The 15,190-nt window shown below is 50.6% G+C and overlaps 1 protein-coding gene across 1 annotated transcript in view; it reads right to left on the reverse strand.

Annotated features, from left to right (window-relative positions):
• LOC115082220 (leucine-rich repeat-containing protein 74A-like) overlaps window positions 1-15,190 on the reverse strand; it is a gene marked incomplete at its 5' end in the record, with an annotated part of 80,245 nt that overhangs the window by 20,256 nt on the left and 44,799 nt on the right. The window contains 2 exon segments of the mRNA XM_029586475.1: window positions 7,998-8,086; window positions 8,364-8,468. Of these exon segments, the coding sequence (XP_029442335.1) occupies window positions 7,998-8,086; window positions 8,364-8,468 (194 nt within the window).

Consider the following 15,190-nt stretch of genomic DNA (forward strand, 5'->3'; position numbering starts at 1 on the left):
ACCGAAACAACATCACCATGAGGGGAACAGACTGCAAATAGAAACTTACTCAGAACACCAAAAACCCTGATTTGGGACACCACGGTAAGGCACCCAGTACAGACACACTAAAGACACACCATACAGGAACCCGGCGATGAAGCTAAAGAAAAGATCACGAAAAAATTGCAAAAAACGTTTTCCACAAGGCAAAAGCCAAATTTTTGGAGTGCAATCAAACCGCGAGCCTCACAGCTCCATGGTGAAAAAGAGACTGGAGGGGGTATAGGTTATTCTGGGCATGCTCAGTGTGCCTGGTCAAAGTTTCTAGAAACTTTGACATAAGTTTTCCGCAACAGTGTTGTGCTGGTGGATCCTTGGACCAAGGAGGAGTTGACGCTACCTGTAGGGAGGAGCCTCACAGGTTCCCACCATCAGTAGGCAAGGCTGGTGGAAGCAGAGGCCCTGTTGGAGGTTCACCAATACCAGCTCACGTTCCCCTTAGGTTGAGCTCTTGGTACCGGGGCCAGCTGGTCTTAGGTGGGGCTTCTGCGGAGGTGGGAGTCAAGGAAGCTGGAATGTTGCAGGCAGCACGCCAAAGGGTCGGTTGAGGAACAGCCAGGGGTTCAGAGAAGAGAGCAAAGTGATGATACAGACTGAGATCAGGGGCAGGCAGTGAAGCTCGAGGTCAAGTCCAGGCAAAGGTCGAGGCAGGCAGCGAGAAGCATAGAGTCGAAGTCCAGTCTGGGGTCAAGCCAAGGTCAGTCCAAAGGGAAGGAAGGAGAAGGCAAGGAACTCAAGAACTGGCAGTCCATTACTGTGGAGTCAACCTATTGCCCAGGCAAAGGCTGAAGGCAGGGACCAGCCTTGAATAGTTTCAGGGTGATGATGTCATCAATGAGGGTTGCGGGGCTTTTCCCTCAACAGACCCTTTAAATTACAAGGAGAGGCACGTGCACGCCCCTAGGATGACCCTGGCAGGAACAGGAAGCCAGCGGCGTCGGTGGTATGGCTCAGGGCAGGGGCAGCGGGGGCTCCCAGCCGCTATGAGGGAGCCTGGGACTTGCTCAGTGCGGCGTAGGGTGAGTGAAGCCACCCGCGAGGCTCCACGGGTGGCGGGCGCAGCAGTCAGGCTCTGTCTGATGACGTCACCCACGTGTGAGCACTACCATCCTGCTTGTCCTCAGAGAAGAAATATTCCCTGAGCTTGCTCCCGAGCCTCTCGCCGTGAACTCTGGCTCCAGAGCATTCTCTCCTGTGCCTCAGCTTTGCTCCTGGGCATTGTTTATTCCCTTGAGGTATTTGAATGTTTCTGTCATCGTCCTCTGTCCCTCCACCCCGGTGTACACATTCACGTCCTTTAGTAATGCTCATCTCATAGTGCTTATGGTGTAGAGCCTGTGCCATTTTGGCAGCCTCGTTGTGGACCCCCTGCACCTGAAGAAGTGGACACAGATACGGGGGGGGGGGGGGGGTGTCTCACACTGACCTGTTCAGAGGCATCATCACCCTCCTTTTTCTCCGTGTAAGATCTCACCACGGTACCCACCTTCCTCATTAATCTGTGATGTCTTGTGACGTTTGCGTGTGGCCAGAAAGTGTGGTAAAAGCAGAACTCTGCTCCAGCCACGTGGTGAGCAGTGACAGTCAGTCCCTCAGGCCAGGGGCCCTAACCGTCCCCTGAGAAGAGGCCTGCTTACATGCTTTAGCAGGACAATGAATACCTGTTGGGTCAGCGAGTAGAAATCAAGTCTTTATTCTCTACTTAGACGCATTCCGGGCTAGCGGAAAAGGCTTCGTGGCCACTTTCACAGGTTTACAGAGGGATCAGCTCTCAGAATTTCTACTGGCTACACCACATTAAGATGCTCTGCCTCTTCCTCCACCTCCTCTTTCAAGAAACTGGTTCAAAAAACGAGCGCAGAAACACATTAAAGTAAGGAAGAATACAGAGAAGCTCAGGGACCTGAATTAACCTCTTCACATCTTCTCTTTCAAAGATACACTCCTGATACCCTGCTCCCACCCCAGAATCCTCTGTCAGGCCCTCCAAGCATGCACTGTGGGGAAATTGACATCCAACTCCTACACCCACCAAAGACACACCGTGCAGAAGCTGACACTCAACTCTCCAGCAGCCTCCACAGACACCGTGCAGAAACCAACACCCACTTCCACAGCAACCTCTACAGACACATCATAGAGAAAGTGACACCCACCAAAGACACACCGTGCAGAACCTGACACTCAACTCTCCAGCAGCCTCCACAGACACCGTGCAGAAACCAACACCCACTTCCACAGCACCCTCTACAGACACATCATAGAGAAAGTGACACCCACTACAGACACATCATAGAGAAAGTGACACCCACCAAAGACACACCGTGCAGAACCTGACACTCAACTCTCCAGCAGCCTCCACAGACACCATGCAGAAACCAACACCCATTACCACAGCACCCTCTACAGACACATCATAGAGAAAGTGACACCCACCAAAGACACACCGTGCAGAACCTGACACTCAACTCTCCAGCAGCCTCCACAGACACCATGCAGAAACCAACACCCACTTCCACAGCACCCTCTACAGACACATCATAGAGAAAGTGACACCCACTACAGACACATCATAGAGAAAGTGACACCCACCAAAGACACACCGTGCAGAAGCTGACACTCAACTCTCCAGCAGCCTCCACAGACACCGTGCAGAAAACCAACACCCACTTCCACAGCACCCTCTACAGACACATCATAGAGAAAGTGACACCCACCAAAGACACACCGTGCAGAACCTGACACTCAACTCTCCAGCAGCCTCCACAGACACCATGCAGAAACCAACACCCACTTCCACAGCACCCTCTACAGACACATCATAGAGAAAGTGACACCCACTACAGACACATCATAGAGAAAGTGACACCCACCAAAGACACACCGTGCAGAAGCTGACACTCAACTCTCCAGCAGCCTCCACAGACACCATGCAGAAACCAACACCCACTTCCACAGCACCCTCTACAGACACATCATAGAGAAAGTGACACCCACCAAAGACACACCGTGCAGAAGCTGACACTCAACTCTCCAGCAGCCTCCACAGACACCGTGCAGAAACCAACACCCACTTCCACAGCACCCTCTACAGACACATCATAGAGAAAGTGACACCCACTACAGACACATCATAGAGAAAGTGACACCCACCAAAGACACACCGTGCAGAACCTGACACTCAACTCTCCAGCAGCCTCCACAGACACCATGCAGAAACCAACACCCACTTCCACAGCACCCTCTACAGACACATCATAGAGAAAGTGACACCCACCAAAGACACACCGTGCAGAACCTGACACTCAACTCTCCAGCAGCCTCCACAGACACCGTGCAGAAACCAACACCCACTTCCACAGCACCCTCTACAGACACATCATAGAGAAAGTGACACCCACTACAGACACATCATAGAGAAAGTGACACCCACCAAAGACACACCATGCAGAACCTGACACTCAACTCTCCAGCAGCCTCCACAGACACCATGCAGAAACCAACACCCATTACCACAGCACCCTCTACAGACACATCATAGAGAAAGTGACACCCACTAGACACATCATAGAGAAAGTGACACCCACTTCCACAGCACCCTCTACAGACACATCATAGAGAAAGTGACACTTACTACAGACACATCATAGAGAAAGTGACACCCACCAAAGACACACCATGCAGAACCTGACACTCAACTCTCCAGCAACCTCCACAGACACCATGCAGAAACCAACACCCACTTCCACAGCACACACTACAGACACATCATAGAGAAAGTGACACCCACTACAGACACATCATAGAGAAAGTGACACCCACCAAAGACACACCGTGCAGAACCTGACACTCAACTCTCCAACAACCTCCACAGACACCATGCAGAAACCAACACCCACTTCCACAGCACCCTCTACAGACACATCATAGAGAAAGTGACACCCACTACAGACACATCATAGAGAAAGTGACACCCACCAAAGACACACCGTGCAGAACCTGACACTCAACTCTCCAGCAGCCTCCACAGACACCGTGCAGAAACCAACACCCACTTCCACAGCACCCTCTACAGACACATCATAGAGAAAGTGACACCCACCAAAGACACACCGTGCAGAACCTGACACTCAACTCTCCAGCAGCCTCCACAGACACCATGCAGAAACCAACACCCACTTCCACAGCACCCTCTACAGACACATCATAGAGAAAGTGACACCCACTACAGACACATCATAGAGAAAGTGACACCCACCAAAGACACACCATGCAGAACCTGACACTCAACTCTCCAGCAGCCTCCACAGACACCATGCAGAAACCAACACCCATTTCCACAGCACCCTCTACAGACACATCATAGAGAAAGTGACACCCACTACAGACACATCATAGAGAAAGTGACACCCACTTCCACAGCACCCTCTACAGACACATCATAGAGAAAGTGACACCCACTACAGATACACCGTGCAGAACCTGACACTCAACTCTCCAGCAACCTCCACAGACACAATGCAGAAACCAACACCCACTTCCACAGCACCCTCTACAGACACATCATAGAGAAAGTGACACCCACTACAGACACATCATAGAGAAAGTGACACCCACCAAAGACACACCGTGCAGAACCTGACACTCAACTCTCCAGCAGCCTCCACAGACACCATGCAGAAACCAACACCCACTTCCACAGCACCCTCTACAGACACATCATAGAGAAAGTGACACCCACTACAGACACATCATAGAGAAAGTGACACCCACCAAAGACACACCATGCAGAACCTGACACTCAACTCTCCAGCAACCTCCACAGACACCATGCAGAAACCAACACCCACTTCCAGAGCACCCTCTACAGACACATCATAGAGAAAGTGACACCCACTACAGACACATCATAGAGAAAGTGACACCCACTTCCACAGCACCCTCTACAGACACATCATAGAGAAAGTGACACCCACTACAGACACATCATAGAGAAAGTGACACCCACCAAAGACACACCGTGCAGAACCTGACACTCAACTCTCCAGCAACCTCCACAGACACCATGCAGAAACCAACACCCACTTCCACAGCACCCTCTACAGACACATCATAGAGAAAGTGACACCCACTACAGACACACCTTGCAGAAACCAACACCAACTTCCACTGCACCCTGTACAGACACATCAAAGAGAAAGTGACACCCACTACAGCCACACCATGCAGAAACTGACACTCAACTCTCTAGCAACATCCACAGACACCATGCAAAAACCAACACCCACTTCCAAGCACCCTCTAAAGACACATCATAGAGAAATTGACACCCACTACAGACACATCATAGAGAAAGTGACACCCACCAAAGACACACCATGCAGAACCTGACACAACTCTCCAGCAACTCCACAGACACCATGCAGAAACCAACACCCACTTCCACAGCACCCTCTACAGACACATCATAGAGAAAGTGACACCCACTACGGACCCAGCATGCAGAAACCAACACCCACTTCCACAGCACTCTCTACAGACACATCATAGAGAAAGTGACACCCACTACAGATACACCGTGCAGAACCTGACACTCAACTCTCTAGCAACATCCACAGACACCATGCAAAAACCAACACCCACTTCCAAGCACCCTCTAAAGACACATCATAGAGAAATTGACACCCACTACAGACACATCATAGAGAAAGTGACACCCAATACAGACACACCATGCAGAAACCAACACCCACTTCCATAGCACCTTCTACAGACACATCATAGAGAAAGTGACACCCACTACAGACACACCATGCAGAACCTGACACTCAACTCTCCAGCAACCTCCACAGACATCGTGCACAAACTAACACCCACTTCCACAGCACCCTCTACAGACACATCATAGAGAAAGTGACACCCACTTCCACGGCATCCTCTACAGACACATCATAGAGAAAGTGACACCCACTTACAGACACACAATGCAGAAACTGACACCCACTTCCACAGCACCCTCTACAGACACATCGTAGAGAAAGTGACACCCACTACAGACACACCATGCAGAAACCAATACCCACTTCCACAGCACCCTCTACAGACACATGATATAGAAAGTGACACCCACTTACAGACACACCATGCAGAAACTGACACCCACTTCCACAGCACCCTCTATAGACACATCATAGAGAAAGTGACACCCACTACAGATACACCATGCAGAAAATGACACCCACTTCCACAGCACCCTCTACAGACACATCATTGAGAAAGTGACACCCACTACAGACACACCATGCAGAAACCAACCCCCACTTCCACAGCACCCTCTACAGACACATCATAGAGAAAGTGACACCCACTACAGATACACCATGCAGAACTGACACTCAACTCTCCAGGAAACTCCACATACAACATCATAGAGAAATTGACACCCACTACAGACACATCATAGAGAAAGTGACACCCAATACAGACACACCATGCAGAAACCAACACCCACTTCCATAGCACCTTCTACAGACACATCATAGAGAAAGTGACACCCACTACAGACACACCATGCAGAACCTGACACTCAACTCTCCAGCAACCTCCACAGACATCGTGCACAAACTAACACCCACTTCCACAGCACCCTCTACAGACACATCATAGAGAAAGTGACACCCACTTCCACGGCATCCTCTACAGACACATCATAGAGAAAGTGACACCCACTTACAGACACACAATGCAGAAACTGACACCCACTTCCACAGCACCCTCTACAGACACATCGTAGAGAAAGTGACACCCACTACAGACACATCATAGAGAAAGTGACACCCACCAAAGACACACCATGCAGAAACCAATACCCACTTCCACAGCACCCTCTACAGACACATGATATAGAAAGTGACACCCACTTACAGACACACCATGCAGAAACTGACACCCACTTCCACAGCACCCTCTATAGACACATCATAGAGAAAGTGACACCCACTACAGATACACCATGCAGAAAATGACACCCACTTCCACAGCACCCTCTACAGACACATCATTGAGAAAGTGACACCCACTACAGACACACCATGCAGAATCCAAAACCCACTTCCACAGCACCCTCTACGGACACATCATAGAGAAAGTGACACCCACTACAGACACATCATAGAGAAAGTGACACCCACCAAAGACACACCATGCAGAACCTGACACAACTCTCCAGCAACTCCACAGACACCATGCAGAAACCAACACCCACTTCCACAGCACCCTCTACAGACACATCATAGAGAAAGTGACACCCACTACGGACCCAGCATGCAGAAACCAACACCCACTTCCACAGCACCCTCTACAGACACATCATAGAGAAAGTGGCACCCACTACGGACACACCATGCAGAAACCAACACCCACTTCCACAGCACCCTCTACAGACACATCATAGAGAAAGTGACACCCTCTACAGACACATCATAGAGAAAGTGACACCCACTACAGACACATCATAGAGAAAGTGACACCCACTACAGACACACCATGCAGAAACCAACACACACTTCCACAGCACCCTCTACAGACACATCATAGAGAAAGTGACACTCACTACGGACACATCATAGAGAAAGTGACACCCACTACAGACACATCATAGAGAAAGTGGCACTCACTTCCACAGCACCCTTGATATACGCACCGCGTAGTATCTCACCCTCACCACCACACTGATATTCCTGCCTAGAGTCAAACAGGAAGTGGTGGTCTCAGTCTCACTCTCTTCTTACCCAGACAGGTGGAAGCTGCTGGTCGCTTGCTTACATGTAATCCATGGGACCATTTCCTGTTCTGGGCAGAGTTAGACGGGTGCTTGTCCAGCCCCACCTGTGGTTTTTGATACCCGTCCGTGTCTATCTTAGCCAGCGTCTGATGGTGGGTGACCCCCTTCTCACCTGTAATCTACGGTTCCTGTTCCTTTCGAATCCAGTTTCCGCACTAATTCTTCAATCAGTGCTTTATCCAGTGGGATGCTGGTTTGATTCTGGAAGGAGACAGAGTACAGGACAAGGCTTCAGTCACTCCTAACCGCCCGCTAAGGAAAATATTCCTCTACCCTACGTGACTTCCATCAAGAAATGCTTCCCTCCCGGCAGCGTCCTGGGAGGATGAGGGGGTCACCATTTTCAGGAGTGGCGCCCTGCTTCCCTCAGCACGCCAGCCCCCTCGCTCACTCTGTCCTTTGGGTCTTTGCTCCACGTGAAACGCGCAGGCCCCCTGTATCCCGTGCCCTCGCCCCCTTCCACCCGGCACTGCCTTACCTTCAGGGCTCTGCGGAACTCGGAGACCGGGATTATCATGGTGCCGTCCTTGTCCATGTTCCGGAAAAAGTCCCACATCCTCAGCTTGCGCTTATCCAGGAATTTCTGGGGGGGGGGGAGGAGAGAGGCACTGTTATCAGCCCAAGAGGATTTCTTTCAAAATGGCCCGCGGCACGCACAAATCTGCCGCGGCACTTTATAACCTACACGGAAAGATATACGTGCAGCTTATAAAATGCAAGTGCTCACCTATGTAAAAACCACAAGCCGTGCAAGTTCCGACTTCTCCAGATTTATCCGGCTAAGTAGCGGCTCGTAGCCGGATAAGTCCAAGAAGCACTACCTACTAGCCCAGGCCTTCTCCACCTCTCTGCCGCAGCAAGGTGCGTGGTGTGTCGCGGTGCTCTCCCTCCTCCGCGGTGCCGCGCTGCAGCAGGGGCGTCAGGAACACGGGGCCCGTGCTCAGGGTCTCGGGCTCAGAGCCCCGAGTCTCGGTGCTCCACTATTTATTTTTTCAGTCCCGGCCTGGGCCTGGGCCAAAGAAAGAAGACTGCGGGGTGGGCCTGGGCCGCACAACTGAAAAAAAAAGAAGGTTCCCGGTCGCACGAGGCCGCGCAGCAAAAGAGAAAGCATTGCCGCGTCAGGCCGGGGCCCTGCGACCGAAGGGAGAAAGTCGATCCACACGGGGGAAGAGAGGTGGCTGCAGCAGGGCCAAAGACAGGAGGCAGCTGCCACTGGCAAAATGCACATTCAAGGGGGAGTGAGAGAGAGCGTGTGAGAGCTTGTGTGCGTGTGAGCAATAGCATATGTGAGAGGTTGTGCGTGTGCAGTTTGTGTGTAAGAGGTGTGTTTGTGAGCAATAGCATGTGTGAAAGATTGGGTGTGTGTGTGAGCAAGAGAATGTGTGAGAGCTTGTGTGTGTGTGTGTGTGAGAGTGTGTGTGCATGCGAGTGATGCTGCATTCTTTCAAGAAGGTAGCTGCTGCTGCCTAAGCATCCCAGGGAGAGAGAGAGAGCATGCTAGAACATATAGGCTGTGATAGAGCATGAGAGATAGTCTGTGTGTGAGTGTGAGAGAGAGAGAGAGGGATTGGAATCCTGCTTTTCTGTGCCTGTGAGAGAGAGAGAGATTGAAAGCCTGTTTATATGTGCCTATAAGGGAGAAAGAGAGAGAGATTCAGAACCTACTTGTGTGCGTGTGTGCCTGTATGAGAGAGCAAGATTGGGAGCCTGCTTATATGTGTCTGTGAGAGAAAATGAGAGCGAGAAAGAGATTGGGAGCCTGGTTGTGTGTGCCTGTGTAGGTGTGAGAGAGAGAGATGGGGAGCCTACTTGAGAGAGATTAGGAGCCTGTATGTGTGAGAGATAGAGATTAGGAGCCTGCTTTATGTGCCTGTGCGTGAGATAGATTGGGAGCCTCCTGGTATGTGTGCCTGTGTGACAGAGTGAGATTGGGAGCCTGCTTGTATGTCCTTAAAAGAGAGAGAGAGATTCAGAGCCTACTTGTGTGTGTGCCAGTTAGAGAGAGAGGGATTGAGAGCCTGCTTGTGTGTGTGCCTGTATGTGTGAGAGAGAGAGAGAGATTGGGAACCTACTTGTATATGCCTGTGTGAGAGAGCAAGATTGGGAGCCTGCTTGTGTGAGAGAGAGAGATTGGGAGCCTGCTTGTATGAATGTCTGTGTGAGAGAGCGAGATTGGGAGCCTGCTTTTGTGTGTGCCTGTTTGAGCGAGCATGGCTGTGAAAGCCTATGTGTCACATACAGGCTCTCAGAGGCACACTCACATAAATGTGTTTATGAAGGAGAGAGAGAGTCTGTGTTATCTGAGAGAGGGATTGTGTGTGAGAGCATAGGCATGTCTAAGAGAAGGGAGTGTGTGAGAGAATGAATGTGTTTTTGTGTGTGTTTGTATGTGTGTGTGTGAGAGAGACAGAGGAGATAAAGTTGTTGCGGCCCTCCCTCCCTCCATCCACGACAATCTCAGGATGACTGGAAATCAAAAGATCCCAGGTATGGAGAGAGCAGGAGTTTTAAAAATCCTTATTATTTTAATTTTTGGGTGGTGTTTGATGTTTCTGCTGTTTTGAGATATTTTGTTGGTGTTTTGGGAAATTTATTAAAATTATTGGATGTTTGTTGGTTGTTTTAGTATTAATTTTTTTATTAGTGTGATTTTATGATGAATGTTTTGATTTTATTGCTTGATGTTTTGTGAGGAGTGATTATGTTTCTCTTTTTCCATTGTTGCCCTGCATAATAAGTCGGGTTTGAGGTTTCCCAGTACAGTTTTTGTTGGCACGATTTTATGTATACTTTATGGCCTTTCTATTTTGTTTCGGTGAGGGTCTGCCTTGAGTAACTTTAATTCTTGCTGTGAAAATGATGGGACTTCTCATCAGTGGCGCTCACGGCATTATGGTCATCACATCTTCATTTCTATTTTAACAACAGTTTGCTCTTTATTCATTTCACCTGCATGCAGAAAGCGGTTTTGAATGTTCATGCTGAAAATATTTTTCCACACGCATTGTATTTTCGCTGCTGCTAGTAGATATTAGGTGATTATTATAAGCAAGAGATGGACTGGGTTGCTGTGAGCATAAAGGTGATTGGCTTTTTGCATCAAAGAACGTAGCGCTCACGGGGTAATGAAACCAAACATTTCTGCGCACAGGAAGCGCAGTCTTTAAAGGGAACCCCGGGCACTGGGGAGAAGGAGACCGGGACCGGATCTTGAGGGGGGGGGGGGGGGGGGGGGGCGGTTGGGTTTAGAGAGAGAGCGAGTGCTGTTAGGGTTGGCCCTTGGGGAGGGAAGGCCGTGCTGCTCAGTTTAGTTAGACGTGCATTTCCTGGCATTCCCACAGTCACATGGCCAGCGGGCAGCAGGGATGAATGGTATGGGGCTTTGTAAAACGTGGTTCAGTGCGACACGAGGATCCAGCAAACTTGTGAGGGTGCCCCGACGAAAAAAAAAAAGGTTGAGAAGCTCTGACTTAGACGGGCAATTTAGCGCTTTTCCGGGCTATCCGGCTATGTGGGCCTGCCGCTGCTTAGCCGGGTAAATCAGAAAATAGCCGGGCACGTGCCAGGACCTCCCTGAATCACTTCTGGTTTGTGCAAGTAGAGGAGAGGGCAGTGCTTAGCGGAGTAAAGTGGGAGTCAGCCGATCCCTGGTGAGAGAGAGCACGGCTGCCGCCCATCAGGAACCTCTTCCAGAAAACAAGGGGGGGGGGGCAGGGGAGTCACGTGACCGAGCAAGGAGGGGGGGGGGCAAGGGAGTCACGTGACCGAGCAAGGAGCGGCTGAGACCTCTCGGACCCGTGCCCGGGGGCTGCTGGAGCCCCGCCCGCAGTGGGATATGCGCGGCCAGTAATCCGGGCCCGGAATTTCAACGCAAACCCAGGTAAAGCCCTTCCCCCAGCGGCTCTGGCACCACTCCCAGTTACAAAAAGGGAATCTCAGGATTATCCTGCAAAATGAGCGCCAAAGCCAGAGTGAGGTGTAAATCATTCCAATGTCTTCACTCCTTCCCGCGGTAAGAATAAGCCTGGCACATAAATAAATGCACGCGCTGCAGGCCGGGGGCTTCCTCGGACAGACAGAAAGGGAGAGCTCGTATTAGGCAAAGCAGGCGGTCACCTTGGGCGCCGACCCCTAGGGGGCACTGAAGAGCCGAGCCCACGCTCAGCAGAGGGGTAAGAGCACGCGGCGCCCATCCTGCTCGCGGCCCCAGAGAAGCGCGCATGCGCAGGCTGGGGGAGCAGCACAAGGCAGAAGGCTCGCCTCGTACCCTTGCACTGGCCCTGATGACGCCCCCTGGGATGTCGCCGGGTGTGGTGCCCTTTCCCCCTGGGGCATTGCTGGCTGTGATCTGATCCTCCCGCCCCCGGGAATATCTCTGGTCATGGAGCGACCCCCCCCCCCCAGGGCATTGCTGATCACGGTGCGCTTTCCCCATGAGTTACTCTTGGCTGCGGTGGGGGTCCTCCCCACTCCCCTGCTGTCCTTCCCTTTGGGCTATCACTGGGCGTTGGATGCATCCTCCTGGGGGGGTACTGAGCATTGCCTTTCCCCCTTGGAGTCCTGCTGGGTGCATTCACTGGAAGTGGTGCAGTTCCCGCCCCCGTAGTCCCTCTCCAGGAGTCTCATTCTGCGTCGTGCAATGCCCTGCACCAGAGCTGCGCATGAGCAGAGCCGGCAGAGATGGGGGCTGCACGCAACCAGTTTTACGGAAGAGAAACACTGCCATCTGCTGTCAGGTTCAGGAATTTTATTGCCACCACAATTTGTACGTTTCTTAATGTGATGTGATGTGATGTGATGCATGGGCTGGCAATACTGCAAAGTGGCTCATGACATGAAGCTCCCCCTGGACAGACTTAGGAACCAGGTAAGGAAATAGATGGTGGAGACAGAATCAGTAACAGAATTCAAAAAACATCATGGAATAAACACAGAGCATCTTTTAATGGCAGAAGGATGGTAATGAAGTGCTGGGGTGACACTCGCAGAGCAGCGGTCCAGCCCAAAATAGGGTGGCATGACGACACTGTGCGTCCTAGAATGAATAGGCACGAGCAACAAGAAACAGATTTACCTTTTGAGATCTACTAAGTATTTGTGAACCAAACTGGCCAATGTTGGAGACAGGATGCTGGGCTTAATGGACCTTGGTCTGACCCAGTATGGCATGTTCTTATGTTCATGGGGGTAACATGCACGGAGCAACAGTTACAACCCTAAACAAGAAGGCGAGGAGGTAACTAACCTCCATGGAGCGGCAGTTACAACCCTTACTAGAAGGCGAGGAGGTAACTAACCTCCGTGGAGCGGCAGTTACAACCCTTACTAGAAGGCGAGGAGGTAACTAACCTCCATGGAGCGGCAGTTACAAACCCTTACTAGAAGGCGAGGAGGTAACTAACCTCCGTGGAGCGGCAGTTACAACCCTTACTAGAAGGCGAGGAGGTAACTAACCTCCGTGGAGCGGCAGTTACAACCCTTACTAGAAGGCGAGGAGGTAACTAACCTCCGTGGAGCGGCAGTTACAACCCTTACTAGAAGGCGAGGAGGTAACTAACCTCCGTGGAGCGGCAGTTACAACCCTTACTAGAAGGCGAGGAGGTAACTAACCTCCGTGGAGCGGCAGTTACAACCCTTACTAGAAGGCGAGGAGGTAACTAACCTCCGTGGAGCGGCAGTTACAAACCCTTACTAGAAGGCGAGGAGGTAACTAACCTCCGTGGAGCGGCAGTTACAACCCTTACTAGAAGGCGAGGAGGTAACTAACCTCCGTGGAGCGGCAGTTACAACCCTTACTAGAAGGCGAGGAGGTAACTAACCTCCATGGAGCGGCAGTTACAACCCTTACTAGAAGGCGAGGAGGTAACTAACCTCCGTGGAGCGGCAGTTACAACCCTTACTAGAAGGCGAGGAGGTAACTAACCTCCGTGGAGCGGCAGTTACAACCCTTACTAGAAGGCGAGGAGGTAACTAACCTCCATGGAGTGGCAGTTACAACCCTAAACAAGAAGGTGAGGGGGTAACCCTGCATAGAGGGGCAGAACAAATCTTAAATAAGAAGGAAAGGGGTAACTTGTATGGAGCAGCAGTTGCAAACCTAAACAAAAATGTGAAGGTGTAACCTGCAGGGAGTGGAAGTTAAAACCCGAAAAAGAAAGCATTGGGGTAATCTGCAGCGGTAGCAATCCTAAACAATAAGGCATGGGGTAACCTGCATGGAACAGCAGATATAACCCAAAACAGGAATGTGAAGGGATAACTGTTGCTGCCCAACGCCCTCACTCCGCCCTCTCTACCTCTGTGGTGACTCCCTCCGGGTCTGATGGACGGCTTGCTGCCGTGGCGTCTCCATGCCGTCTCCCTCAGGGCATAACCTACTGAAACAGCAGTTACAACCCTGAATACTTGCTGGGATAAAGGGACGCATGGGATCAAGATGATGGAGGCAAGACTTTTGAAGGAATGCATCTTTCAGTTCTTGGAAGGCAGTGACAGCTTCTGAAGGCCAGGCTTTTGTGTTGGCTCCTTTTGAGTGAATGCTGTGAGTGGCGCTGCAATCCAGGACTAGCTAGGAATGAAATGCCGTAATAGTTGGTGAAGCCTAGGAATCTTTGCAGTGCTCGAAGATTGGAGGGTTGCAGCCAATTTTGGATGCACTTGACCTTATCTGGATCCATGTGGTAGCCTTTGCTGGATATGATATATCCTAGGAAAGGAAGATTCTCTTTCTCAAAAAGACATTTCTCCAATTTTGCGTAGTTTGTTTTCTTGAGGACTAGGCGAACATCCTGGTGGTGGGAATTGAGATCCTTGGAGAAGATTGGAATATCATCGAGATACACAATGACACAGATGTAGAGGAGGTCTCTGAAGATTTAATTCATCATTTTCTGAAATACGGCAGGGACACTACATAAACCAAAGGGCTTTACTAGATACTCATAGTGTCCATCTTGAGTATTGAATGCCATCTTCATTCAAGTCCATGCTTGATCTGATTTAGATTGCAGGCTCTGCAAAGGTCTAGCTTCATAAATACTCTAGATCCCTGGAGTAGGTCAAACAACTCGGAAATGAGTGGTTCTTTTTCCTTATTGCATTGAACTCTCTATAGTTAATGCATGGACATAGTGAGCCATCCTTTTTGGAGACAAAGAAGAAATCTGCCCTGGCAGAGGAAGTAGAGGGCCTGATGAAACCCAGTCAAGGTTTTCTTTTATGTAATCTGACATCGCTCTAGCTTCTGGGGTGGATAAAGGATATACTCTCCCATGAGGCAGTTTGGTGTTAGGTAACAGGTCGGTG

Source organism: Rhinatrema bivittatum, unplaced genomic scaffold, assembly GCF_901001135.1.
Source record: "Rhinatrema bivittatum unplaced genomic scaffold, aRhiBiv1.1, whole genome shotgun sequence".
In the NCBI taxonomy this organism is placed as follows: Eukaryota; Metazoa; Chordata; class Amphibia; order Gymnophiona; family Rhinatrematidae; genus Rhinatrema; species Rhinatrema bivittatum.